At 43.2% G+C, this 14,300-nt stretch overlaps 1 protein-coding gene across 1 annotated transcript in view; it reads left to right on the top strand.

Moving 5' to 3' along the window:
- The first annotated feature begins 2,654 nt into the window (after nucleotides 1-2,654).
- Nucleotides 2,655-14,300, top strand: part of ZC2HC1A (zinc finger C2HC-type containing 1A) — a 31,349-nt gene continuing 19,703 nt past the window's right edge. Inside the window, exon 1 of the mRNA XM_081205044.1 lies at nucleotides 2,655-2,808. Coding sequence (XP_081061170.1) covers nucleotides 2,793-2,808 — 16 coding nt within the window. The 5' untranslated portion in view covers nucleotides 2,655-2,792. The remainder of the gene's footprint in view (nucleotides 2,809-14,300) is intronic.

Genomic DNA, 14,300 nt, shown 5'->3' on the forward strand with positions numbered 1-14,300 from the left:
CTGCCTACCATTGTGTCTCCTGTCTTCTGCTTGTCAGCTTTATGGGGAACAGGTGTTGTTGTTGTTAATTAAATTTATATACTGTCCTATACCCAATAACGCCCCAACACATTTTAAAAGGCATAGGCTGTCAATCAAATCAACCAAAGGCCTGGTTAAAGAAGAACGTTTTCGCCTGGTGCCTAAAGGTGTATAATGAAGGCATACTCCGGAGTTCTGTAATCTGAGGCTGCGAGGCAATCTAAGGTACATTTATTGCAAGTTCTTCAAAAATTCCAACACTGCTTCTTGGAAGACAAATATTGAAAGTGGAACCAGATCTGTCCTGGGTTTCAAAAGCAGTGTGAAGATTCCATGTCAGGGGTGTGGAACAGTGTGGGTTTGTATAACATGCACATGTTGAGACAGAAATGTGTTGCAAGGAAATATCATTTGCTCTCCCTAGGAAGAGTTGTAAGCAGGGCATGTCCTTGGTAAAGGGCCGTAAGCTTGAAATGTGTGGGATTGTTTTCAAAAGAAGAAAACTAGGGCTGCCATATTTCAAACAGTGAAAATCCGGACAAAAAAGTTGTTGAGTTGCTTAAAGTTCTGAGCTTTTTTGGCAAAATTGCAAAAAAAAAAAAAAAGGAGGGGGAAGCAATTTTTCAGCTATTATGGAAAATCGCCCAAAATGGCACTGCTGACGCGGGTCGCCATACATCCAGATTTCCCCGGACATTTCTGATTTCTGCTAGGACACTGCTGCTGAATGCAGTATTCCGGACATGTCCTACCCCTAAGAAACCCAGTCTGCTAGAGCACCTTTGGATATTTTCAATGGGGGGGGGGGAGTGTACTACTGTGTGTGTGCATATTTATGTACATGGTGCTTTACCATGAAGATGGTGAAATCTTCCTCAAGGAGCCTATAATCTGAAAACACAAGAACAATCTAAGAGACAAAAGGAAAACCAAGTGGGAGGGAAATGGAAGGATGGATAAATGGGAAATAGTTTCAGTTACATGTATTTCAACTTAATTACTACAGAAAATGGGGATTGGGGGATAGTGAGGATGTTTCATATGCTTAATGAAAAATGAATGTAAGCTTCATGTATGAAAACACTTCATTATTCCTCTTCACAACAAACCAGTGTACACACTACATTTTTGGAGGGAGGGGAAAAACATTACTTCTCTCAACGAATTCTAGGCACTGTAATCTACCCCTTAAGGAGTTACTATTTCCAGCAGCCCTTAGCAAACTACAGTGCCCAGAATGCTTTGAGGAAACCGTGAGCTTCAGATGAGCTTTGAATGTGCAGTACAGTATGTATCCAATTAGAAGTAGCATTTGACATTCTGGTTTGCCTACTGCATTTCTATCAGCCTCTTTGCTTTTTTAAAGTAAAACCAAGTGTTCTTGGCCTCATCTCTGAAAGATATGCGAGGCCATGACGAAGTTTATCCTACAACGCTACACACAGAAAATCCAGTTTTTTTCTTTAAAAAATGTTTAGGGGTACTCTTATTTTGACTCAAGAAAATCACCATTTTATAGTTCAAATCGGGGAAAATAAATACAGTAAATGGACAAAAGTACAAAGATTCACAAAATGTTTAGGAGTATGTGTACCCCTGCATCCCCCCCAGAAAAAAGCACTGCCTAACACCCTGAAGACTTGTAATGATTATTTCGCTATTGCAGCAGAGGGGTGGAAAACAATTTTCAAGGCAACCACATTCAATTGCAGGAAATATTGTGGGGCCACATGCCAGCAGCAAGCAGAGAGACAGATACAAAAGGGTGCGATGCGCTGGATGTGCCTTGTTACCTTGTACATTAGACTACTTTTGAACCACACAAAGTCCACAGACCTCTCTCCATCAGGGAAAGAGGCATTATCATAGCCTGTAAGCAACACCTGCTGATATTCCCCAGTGGCGTAGCGTGGGTTGTCAGCACCCGGGGCAAGGCAAGTAATTTGCGCCTCCTAACCCGTGGATTTGCGCCCCCTAACCCTAACCCCCAGATGTTGCGCCCGGTGCGGCCGGCCCCCCCTGCACCCCCCACGCTACGCCACTGATATTCCCTCTACTATATAACTATTAAATATGCACAATAACCTCCGCTTTTTTCATGAATCTGATTCTCCCCCCCCCCGCAAATCTCCTTTTAACAGCCACGCACCGCACTAATAACTTAACAGGTGCACGCCAGCAAAAAGCTGCGATTTTGATTTCTTTTCGCCACGATGCTGCTGCTGTCCCTTTAGTCTGCAGGCGTGGGTGGGGAAAACCTCACACTTTCCCTCATGCCCTCCACACACGCCCCTACGCGAATCACCCCTTGCAGAGTGAAAGATTTTCCTGCGGAACATTCCTTGCATTTCTGCTCGTCACGCTGATGCAAAAGACACGGGGTGGGGGGAAAAGACGACTTCTTTTCCCCCATGTTATTATGTCTGCGTGAGAGAAAGAGAGAGAGAGAGAGACGCCTCAGGCTACCGAAAAACGTTGAGAAATAATCGTGGCGGGAGGTCGCCGCCCAAACGCCCACGGGCTGGACCGTGCTGTGAAAATCACACCCGGGCGACCTTGGAAGAAAAACCCAACGCGTCCCGGGCGTCTCCAAAGGCGGCCCATCCCATGCGCACTGCGCGCGCCGCGCCGCCCACCTCCCCACCCCTCCTTGCGCCGGGAAGCCAATGGGCGCGGGGGATGCTGGCGCCGGGGAGGCGGCCGGGTTGCTACAGCAGCGGCCACACTCGCGGCAGCGGCGGGGAGCTAGAGCCTGAAGGGGCGGCGGCGCCATGGAAGAGCTGGACGGTAAGGGAGGGATGCGAGGAGACGCGGAGGAAGAAGGCCCGGGGAGGAGGCCTTCTCCGCTGAGGAAAAGGCTGCAGCCGCTGCGCGCGCGACAGAGAGGAGGGCCGAGCCTTTGTGTGTTTCTCCGGAGCTGGGAAGAAGGGAGGTGCCGGAGGGAGGCAAGAAATGGTGGCTTCCTCCGGGAAGGCGGCGGGAGAAGGTCCTTCGCCGACCCCCGAGAATGGGCCGGGAAGGTGGGCGCAAGCCGCCTGCGTAAAGCGCCTCCGCCTCGCCTCGCCCCTTGGCCGTTTGGTGCGCTGCTGCTGCTGCTCCTCCCTCGCCCAGCCCTTCCTTCCCCTGTTTGCAGAACTCGTCGCCAAGGGGCAAGGCCAGTGCCAGAGCTACGTATAAGCTAAACAAGCTATAGTTTAGGGCCCCGGGGTCCCCCCCAAAAAATTAAAGGGGAAAAAAACCCCTGGATGTACATTTCCAAAATAGAAGATAAAAAAGAAATAAAATAAAACCTACATACAGCAACAGTGTTTGGTGTTCTGTGTGGACCTATTAGGTCTCCATAAATTACCATATAGCATATATTTAACACAAAAAACAGCGACAATTTGTTGACAGAGGCCAGCTGGACATGTAAAGGGTCCCATTACCTTCAGTAGCTTAGGGCCTCGTCAAACCTAAATCCGGTCCTGGGCAAGATCTGCTCCTCAGAAAGGGAGGAAGGCAGGGATGGGCTTGTTATTCTGTGAATCTAGGCTGACTTGAAGGGTCCAGTGGGTGGTTAGTCCCAGGTAGGCCGCCCTTAGGTTCTCAGGGATTTGCTTGGCAGGCTGCTGAAGCCAATAATAATAACAGCAGCAGCAACAGCAGTGTCCCCCCTCCCCCCCCAAAAAAATGTTCAGGGGTACTCTCATTTTCTTACTCATCTTGAAACACTGCCCCTCAATGAGGCCAAACTTAAATTCACAAAATGTTTAGGGGTGTGCATCCCCCCAGAAAGAAAATCACTGAACAACAGTAATAATATAAAAGAGCAACAGCAGCAATGACTCTTCCTATCTAAAACTGACAAGTTTTAAGGTCCGAGCTTCTCAATGTTATCTTCCTTACTGCATAACTGTTTTGGTGACTCTTGTTTCTTTGAAGGTGGGGATGATGAGGTCTTTACATGCTTTTTTAAAAAGAAATCAGTGCAAGACAAGAGGGGGAGGGAAGGGTGCTTTCAGGAGCATTGGGAGGGATTGTGGCATGGAAGGCATCACATGGAGGATATTGGCACAGGAAACTTGAGAGCACCATTTTTAATGCAGGTATATACTCTAGCACCCAGTGCAAGTTTTATATTTCTGTTGCAGCAGTGGGAAATGCAAGAGCGGAAGCTGGGTGGGTGGAAAGATGATTTCAGTGCCATTTGCGCGGAAAGGCCTAAAACCTTTTAGACTGGGAATGAGTCCTTTGCTGGCTTAGCATATCTCCCCCGTGGTGAAGTAGTGTTTGGCTGAGTTCTCCTGGCATGCCCATGTTTTCTCATTCCTGAGCAATGACCTTGTATGGCTAGTTTTGGCTGTGCAAGCTGAGCATTCATTGCTTTCCTAAGCCTTTAATATATCGTTTGTTTTAAAATGTTACATGTATAGTAGTTCCCTCTACTTAGCTACTCAGCATTCTTGTCACATTTAGCCAACAATATACTCATTTATTTTTGCTGTGGACAGCTGACATTCTGAGGGTGATGACAGCATTATTTTGGGCGGTTTGTCATCTGATTTATTTATTTCGCAATTCTAACAATTGCACTGAAGAAATGTTTTTCCGACATTTATAATCTTTCACACTTACATGCACTGTGGAAGAGGAGGTGATGTTTTACTAAGAAAAACATTCAAATAACTAGAACTAAACAATCTGACCTCAGTATAGAATTGAAAATGGTAGCCCTTTAAGACAGTTTCCCACTTGGACTGCACTCCTCTGCTTAAATCCCATTAAAACTGATGCTCACTGAAGGATTCTAGTTATTGTCTTGAAGCTACTTGCAGGAGCACTTCTGCATCTTAATGTCTGAAAACATGAGGATTTTTGTATATGCCTACTTCTTGTTAAAAGCAAGATGTTCCAGAATTATTGGCTTATGCAGGTCTTCATTTTACATTTAGGGTGTATACACTGCTGCATGCAGGTTCTGCTTGCAAACATCCCATAGACATTTGGTTAGCCAATGGGAAGACAGAGTGCTGGGCTATATGGGTCTTTGGCCTGAATTCTTTTGTTCTTACAGGTTCTCTAGAACCTGTTCTTACTGGTAAGAACTTTTGTTCTTACTGATTCTCTAGAGAGCCAGTGTGGTGTAGTGGTTAAGAGCAGTGGTCTCGTAATCTGGGGAACCGGGTTCGTGTCTTCGCTCCTCCACATGCAGCTGCTGGGTGACCTTGGGCTAGTCACACTTCTTTGAAGTCTCTCAGCCCCACTCACCTTACAGGGTGTTTGTTGTGGGGGAGGAAGGGAAAGGAGAATGTTAGCCGCTTTGAGACTCCTTCGCGTAGTGATAAAGCGGGATATCAAATCCAAACTCCTCTTCTTCTCCTTACAATTAAAAAACCAATATTCGTAGTAAGAATAGCTGCAGGGGAACAAAAACAAGAGAAGTAATTGAGGTAATCTGTGGTTCCTAGTTGAGAACCAACAAACCAGCCCTAGCAATAAAACATTAAGGGAGCCATCCTGCTGCCAGATTCAGCAAGGTGAGCAGGTTAGGATCTAGTGCCTTATCTCCCTCATCCTTGGCTCAGCCAGAGTAAGTCGTGAAAAAGAGATGGGGGCGGGGCATGGCAGAGAAAGGACCACAGGGGTGGGGTCTGGATCCTAAACTCACTCAGCTTGGTCATGTGACCTTGCAACCTTTCATAAATTAAGCTGGCAAAAAAGTACAGTGGTACCTCGGGTTACATATGCTTCAGGTTACAGACTCTGCTAACCAGAAATAGTACCTCAGGTTAAGAACTTTGCTTCAGGATGAGAACAGAAATTGTGCAGTGGCGCAGCAGCAGCAGGAGGCCCCATTAGCTAAAGTTAGCTTCAGGTTAAGAACAGTTTCAGGTTAAGAACAGACCTCCAGAATGAATTAAGTTCTTAACCCAAGGTACCTCTGTATAGTGTCACTCAAACACTATTTTAAAGACTTCTTTTCCCTCTGCCATCAGCAACCCTGCGACTGAACAGAGTTTGGATGTGGTGTAACTTTACACCAGCTTAATTTACACCGCCTTCTTGTGTAGAGGATTGCTACCTAAGCCCAACACAACAGTACTAAAAGCTAATCAGATTACCATAGTTAAAACAGTTTAGATGTACAACTAAGGCAATAGTTGCAGACCTAACATGATAAAATAAAATAACTTAAGCCATGCAAATCACAGCACATTTTGTAGTAGCATAACTAATGGTCTCCTACATTACCTACTTTCACTCTAGTGGCCTCTATTGAGATTTAGGGGTGGTGAAAGGGGGCAAAAGAGTGGCACAGCCTCTTCAGGGGCATTGAAACCGTGGCCTCTCTAGTGGGGATAGTTTTCTCTTTCATGTGAAAGAATGAAGTACTGCTATTATTAGAAATTTTAGTTGTTTCACGCATTCTAGGCATATGTGTACATACCCTTCAGAAAAGGAAATGTTTTGGCATTTTCAAACAACCCCCTACATCTTTTCAGGGCTGTCGCTCAGCTAAAAAAAATAAATTGTAGGTTAATTGTGAGTTTTCATCCTTTCAATTCTACTGAAATATAAAACTCAATAAAACAATGATCCCAAATAAAAATACTTCCTTTCTTCTTTTTGTTTATTAAATTTGTCAGTTCTTTTATAGTGCTCAGGAAACCCAAAGGGACTTACAGTTGAGCAGACAGACAATAAATGTCACATAGATACATTAAAACCAAGAAGAAAAAGAAATACATTTTTAAAAAATCCCATCCACTTCGAAAATGCCACAAATAGTTAAAAGCCAAAGGCCTGGTTATAGAGGAAAGTTTTTGCCTGGGGCCTAAAGGTAAATAATGATGGTGCCAGGTGAGCCTTCCGGGGGAGAATATTCTAGAAGAAGAAGAAGAAGAAGAGTTTGGATTTGATATCCCGCCTTTCACTCCCCTTCAGGAGTCTCAAAGCGGCTAACAATCTCCTTTCCCTTCCTCCCCCACAACAAACACTCTGTGAGGTGAGTGGGGCTGAGAGACTTCAAAGAAGTGTGACTAGCCCAAGGTCACCCAGCAGCTGCATGTGGAGGAGCGGAGACGCGAACCCGGTTACCCAGATTACGTGACTACCGCTCTTAACCACTACACCACACTGGCTCTCCAAATGGGGAGCAACCCTCTGGACCTCTCGTGGAGGCGGCACACAAAAGAGGGCCTCAGATGGTGATCACGGTCTGGGTTGATTCATAAGGGAAGAGGCAGCCCTTCAAGTATAGCACCCCTGAGCCTTTTGAGTCTTTATATGTAAAAACCAGAACTTTGAATTGGGCGCACAAACTAATTGGCAGCCAGTGCAAGTCAGACTCAGACTGGTGTTATATGTTCAGGAAACCTCTCATCCATCCTATCTATGCCTCAGTCTAACCTGGATTGAGCTTCAGTTTATTGGCTCTCCAGTCCATTACTGAGGCAAGAACGATCCAGCAGATCTACTGCTACACCTGCAGATGTAAAGAAGACGTGTGCCATCAGTATAATGCTGACAAAGTACTCCAAAACTCAGTGGTTTCATGTGTCACCCTCTAGAAACGACCATCCAAGTAGGACTGGAACCACCGCAAAGCAGTGGCGACCCCTCCTAACTCAGATAGCCACTCCAGAAGGATAACATGGCTGAGGTCAAGGAGCATTAACAGGGGCACAATTCCCCTGTCTTCCAACAGAGGTCATACAGGGTGACCAAAGCAGTTTCTGTGTCGAAACCAGGCCTAAATCCCAATGGAAATGCATCTAGAAAATCAGTTTCCTCTTTACTGCAGTTCCACCACATATGGTAGAGATCTCCAAATTTCCAACATTTCTTGTTTTTCATTCTACATCTTTGCCAGTTTTACTGGCGTGAGGTACCACCTGTAAATCATCTGGTCAGATGGTCATCTGGTCTTGGCTTTTAGGTGATGTATGCATCTTTTGCAGCAACACCACCTTAACAGAGACCTTTCCTCCAGCATAAGAGAGAGAGAAAAGCCTGATTATATTTGATGATTCCTGCCCCCGTGGCTAAGATGAATATATTATGTGTATATGTGTAAATCAGGGAAGTCGTCTTAATGAGTCAAAATACTCATGATTTAATGAAACATTGCATTCCTATCTCTTTAAGAATGTTAATGTAAAACTTCAGTTTATTGCTGCCACAACCACATTGCTCAAGTTTAGCTAAGGGTGTCCCCTGACAGGGAGGCCATAAATAGTCCTTTGCTTCACATTGTCGATAAGCACATTTTTGTAGCAATATACTTTTAATGTTTCTGTAGTGGGTTGTTGCAGAAAACTGAGGATTGAAGTGTGCAGCTACAATAAAGGGTGGCAGAGTGTCTGCTTTGCATGTAGAAAGTCCAAAATTCATTATCCAGGTAGGGGTGGGAATGTTTCCTCTTTGAAACCCCAGATAGTTGCTGCTAGTGCAAACAGTTCTGAGCTATATGGTCCAATGACCTGATTGAAGATAAAGCAGCTATGTTTCTGTTCCTGTTGCAATAAAGTAAGTTATTGCAAGATTTGCATGGAGCTGTATTGGAGAGGTGGACGTAGTGATGTTAGCATTGTGGCTTCATTACAGGCTCCCAGAACGCTTTGTTGCACTGATGTAAAGTGATGTGTGCACACTCCATTGTTATCCTGGCCACCTATACTAGTCAGTTTTAAATACAGACCACACGTCGTTATTATACAGAAAAGTGTCAGCAGCATGACTAACCACCATCACACCATACAGCTACTCAATGCACTTAAACACACGTTAAGAGAAGGGCATGAGAAAGGACAGGGGCAACACTTTGAAAGTAAAGCCACATGGTTCTGTCGCACCAGAGCATTGGCTGCTACCCTACAGTACAGTGGTACCTCGGGTTAAGTACTTAATTCGTTCCGGAGGTCCATTCTTAACCTGAAACTGTTCTTAACCTGAAGCACCACTTTAGCTAATGGGGCCTCCTGCTGCTGCGCCGCTACTGCATGATTTCTGTTCTCATCCTGAAGCAAAAGTTCTTAACCCGAGGTAATATTTCTGGGTTAGCAGAGTCTGTAACCTGAAGCGTATGTAACCCGAGGCACCACTGTAGCAGTAATAACTACCCTGGCAGTAGACAATAAGACATCTAACAGCAAATCCAACAAGTAATATTTGGCAATAGCAAGCTACAAGGGGCATCATACAGGAGTTGTATCTTGGCAATCTTCTAGGAGTACAGCTCAGTATTCTACAATGAGCTTCTCACAGGCTTCTCACAGATGCCCACCTTTTCTCTTTCTTGACTTGGTTGCTCATACTCATGATGATCTGTGCTGCGGTGATGCACTCTTAGGGGTTGAGCTTCTTTGCCAGAGTTACGCTGCTTAAAAAAATATTCAGACAGCTAAAACACTCAAACCACACATGTGCTGGCTATTCAGCCAATATGTGATAGGAAAGACTGGGACATGAGAAAAGGAGACCGGGTAACATTGGACAAAATGGGATGGCGTGGAAAGGAAGCAGGCGGCCCAGTAAGTGCTTTAAGAGACAATGTACTTAATCTGTAGTGATGAATATAATTGTTCTGGCTAGTCTAGCGTTGACTGCTCTGACTGATGGAGCATGGATCTTCTGCTTCATATTGTGCCCTAGAAAATTATTCACCAGTAGCTAATGTTAGAGAAGGGATTCTGCTATTCCTCATTCTTTCAGCCTTTATTGACCATTGTCTGCGAATCTAGGATTAGAGAACAGTCTTAAGTACTTTTCCTTAAAAAAATGGTGCTGAAGTTTTCTGGGAATGAAATTATAATAGGCTATTTATGGAATGTGTCAAATTTTTTAGTTTTAAAAAAACTTGTGGGACTTGCCAGCTGGATAACACTTAGGTTGCAAACTCAAGCAGGGCCTCTTGATAACTAGAAATACAACTAATCTTAAAAAGATGGTAGCACAACAGAAGAAAATTTAATCCTGTTGAAGAAATGCAGGTAATTGGACTAGTGCTTTCTGCAGTAATCCCTTAAGCAGTTTTGCCATAGATCATTACTGTTTTAATGATTTATCTCATTTTATTTTTCTCCTTAGAGACTTGCTACTCTGTAGGGTATTCATGCATGTTGAAATGTAAAGCTTATCTTAATATGAGATTTGTGCAGATTCTTGGTGTTGATTGTATGAAGAGCTTATTAGGCATATTGCTTCAATACTGCTTCAAACTTTTTTTAAAAAAAATGCAAGTTCTTTAATATATGTCTATGTAGAATGGACTAATTAACCATGGGGAATTAAACACTGGGCGGTAAGGTCTTGTATAGTCATACCTAATGTTATGGATGCTTCAGGTTACGTATTTTCAGGCTGTGGACCATGGGAAAACCCGGAAGTACTGGAACGGGTTCCTTCCGGGTTTCACCGCATGCCCAGAAGTGCTAAATCGCGCTATGCGCAGAAACGTCAAGTCACACAGACTTCAGGATGTGAATGCTGCGGGTTGCAGACGTGCCTCCGTCACGGATTATGTCCGCAGCCTGAGGTTCCACTATATAGGTTTCCCCAATGTCCCTCCCCCCTTTTATTTACATAAGTGTTCATTGGAGTAAGATGACTAAAACTGATTTATCAGGGTAGCTGATAAGTCATTGCAGTGTGTGAGAAAGCAAAAATAATATGAGGAATTTATGGCACAAAATGGTGATCAAACCAGGTTATACACAATATATTTTATGTTTTAAAATTAACAAAGCAACTTTCCATCAAGAACATGGTACCCAATGGCCTCTAGGCATTGTTGGGTGGAATCTACACACATATAAAAAATGCTGTGGAAATGCTTTTTAAAAAAACATTTTGAAAAATATATTGAATTTGCCTTGGCTTATCATCGCCATCTAGTGTCACATTTATGTATTGCACTTTACAACACACTTAAAATGTTTTATTTGCGGCTGTATGGCTGAGTCCCTGAACTACAGTTCCCATGAGCCCTAATCATTGGCCATGCTGGGAGTGGTAATCCAAGAGCAGATGGAGAGCATCATGTGGTCCAGACTAGATGTCTCCACTTGATGCAACCAGGTGCAAAGAGCAGGGCTTCTTCCGTGTGTTTTTTATCTATTCGGCTGTATTTGTGTTCTATTTAATTATAAATAAAACCTCCAAGCTCTTTATTTTTAATAATTCTGTAAAAGAAGAAAATGCAGTTACAAATTGTTATTCAGGGGCAATAAAAAATGCATCTCTTTGCTTCAGTGTTTAAAACTCTCATTGTTCTAGGAGCATTTTGCGACTGGGAATTTCATTAGCGCGAGCAGTTTCTGAGCTCTGGGCGCAGTGCTGCGCCTAAGATTTCAGATTAAAACTGGAATGGAGAGAAAGGAAGACCTTTTTCTGCTTCCCAGCTACTCTCTGAAGACTGGAGAAGATACCCTCTTAATAATTTTAGGGGGTTGGGCAGAGGAAGGACTAGAGCATGTGAAAAATGAACATAATATTTTAGCTGCAATTCATTCATTTTCAGCTTTGTATTGGTATTAAAAAAGCACACCTAGACATTCCGTTGTTGCGCGCATAACATAGGTTTAAGGTGCCACTTAGCTCCTAGCTTTCACATCTCATTTTTTAACACTGGTTTCCTCAATTGTGAATGTTAAATAAAGATACATTGTGCATAATTATGAAAGTTACAATACCACTGTACTTCTTTTTTCTGTCTGGTTTTCCTTGCTATCTAGGTCACTACTGTACTTGTTAAATGTCACAGTCGTTTAAGGATGCTATGGAATTGGCCTGGTTTTTTTTTAAAGTGACCATCTATTCAAAGCTTTCTCAGTTTCTGACCTTCAACTTTGCCTTCTAGGACATTGCAACTCCAGTCTTTATTTATTTCAGATATTTTTACCTTGTCTTTTGAACTTATTTAGCATACAACAACTACATTCAGAGCAAACTATAGCAGGGAACACAGGACCACTAACCAGCGTTTTTCTGAAGTGTTGAATAGGAGTCCAATCCATATACTGTATTGTAATTGGTATGCATGCTTGACATAAATACAGTGCTTCCCCCCCCTAAAAAATGTATAGGGGTACTCTCATTCTGTCTGAGACTCAGGAAACGAGGCCGCCATTGGGGGTAGCAACGGAACTGATGATTCTCTGTGCTAGAGAAGAAACTTAAAATTTCAAATTTTTTAGTTTCTTCTCCCATTAGATTCACAAAATGTTTAGGGGTATGCGTACCCTATGCCCCCCCCCGAAAAAATCACTGCACGAATATATCTGAAAGGTATGTAAAGATGATAAATAAAGATGCAGGATTGAATGGCAATAAAATATTATCATTATCCATTTAAAACAGTTTCCTTCATTATATACACAAAGGAAAGATGAGTTCCCATTAATTATATTTTTGATTACTGATAGCTGAGTCAGGAAGTGTCAGCAGCATATTTATTGAAAAACGCTCATGAAGTCAGTATGAGGAAGCCAGCTTCCAAGTACTGATCTTTGTGTCATTCTTTGTATATTCTTTTCCAGGACTTCTTTGAGAGGTGAATTGCTTCATGTTGCAAAGACAAATATCAGAAAATGCCTTGAAGCATACATGCATAATTAAATACCACTGATAGTTAGGGAATAGGGCCAGTGATATCTTTTCTTTCATTGATCTTGTATAGACTCACAAGAGCACGCAGTAGCAAGATTGCTGCCATTGATCCGCTACCCATGATAATCGGTTGAGCTGTTTGTAGATACATTCTGCTCCTGTTACACTGCTTCTGCAAGGCTAGGTATTCTTCCATACCCGATACATCAGTCTTGTGCGTAGTTATTATCATTTTGGTTCTGTAAGTCATGGCACTTGAATAAATGTATCAGAATTATAATATAGGATGTTATATGATGATGATGATAAGTGGTACTTTGCTATGTGAAACAAAGATGGATTAACAGCACTGGTGGTCTGCTGCTGTATGCAGATTGAATGTGAAGTCAGATTTCTTTGCTATTATATCTGTTAATAAAGGCCTGTGAGACTTCCTGGTATGGCCAACCGGAGTCAAACCTAACCTCCACGCCCCCTTTTTCTTTGTTAAGTCTCTCAATGAAGGCTTACAGGATGTTGGATCTTACTGATTGTGTAATTCAGCCTTGTAAATAAACTCACAAAAGTTATTAGCCTGCAGCAACAACAACAACAACAATACTAGAGACTCCTGCAGCACCATGCTGTAATTCTATGCTGGGTGCAGAGTGGGGGGTTTCCCTCCTCTGGAAGACAGCTTTTACTTCTGTGCAGGTTGCAGAGGGAGGATGCATGCAGTTCCAGGTTGCCTGTGCCTCCCAGGAAAGTGCTTAAATAATAATAATAATAATAATAATAATAATAATAATAATAATAATAATAATAATAAATAATTTTATTTATACCCCACCCTCCCCAGCCGAAGCTGGGCTCAGGGCGGCTAACAACAATCAAAATAATCCAACATTCTAAGAACCTTTCATTATAAAAATTAATTAAAATCAAATTGATGGCAACCATTAAACAAAATTCTGTGCAGATTGCCAGCGGAGGGGGTCAGGCTGCGCCCTGACCAAAGACCTGGTGGAACAGCTCTGTCTTGCAGGCCCTGCGGAAAGATGTCAGGTCCCGCAGGGCCCTGGTCTCTTGTGACAGAGCGTTCCACCAGATTGGAGCCACAGCCGAAAAAGCCCTGGCTCTAGTTGAGGCCAGCCTATCCTCTCTGTGGCCTGGGATCTTCAGGATGTTTTTATTTGCAGACCGTAAGTTCTTCTGTGGGACATACCAGGAGAGGCGGACACATATAAAGTGTCATCAAGCTAACTTTAAATAAAGAAGCTTATTCAAGCTTGCAAAAGGATGTGGCTTTACACTGAGTCATACCATTAGTCCCTATAGCTGCTAATAATAATAATAATAATAATAATAATAATAATCCTTTATTGTCACTCCTGTGTGCAGTGAAATTAAACCCCTCCCCCCCACTATTTTTTCCCCATTCAGCAGCCCACGGATAAAAACTGTTCTTTAACCTATTGGTGCAGCTGACTATATTTTTGTATATATACCTTCTGCCCGAAGGTAGGAGATTAAAGAAGTGCTGGCCAGGGTGTGAGTCGTCCCTAAGAATTTTCCTCGCTCTCCTGAGCTCAGTATTATCTGCTACACTGACTGGCAGCAACTCTCCAGGGTTTTAGACCATCTTGGCTGTGTGTCCTAGACCTAGAAGACCTGCTCCCTGCCCTGAAGGCCTTTTCCCACGTGGTCTG

Source organism: Podarcis bocagei (assembly GCF_964188305.1).
Source record: "Podarcis bocagei genome assembly, chromosome: 8".
NCBI classification, from domain to species: Eukaryota; Metazoa; Chordata; class Lepidosauria; order Squamata; family Lacertidae; genus Podarcis; species Podarcis bocagei.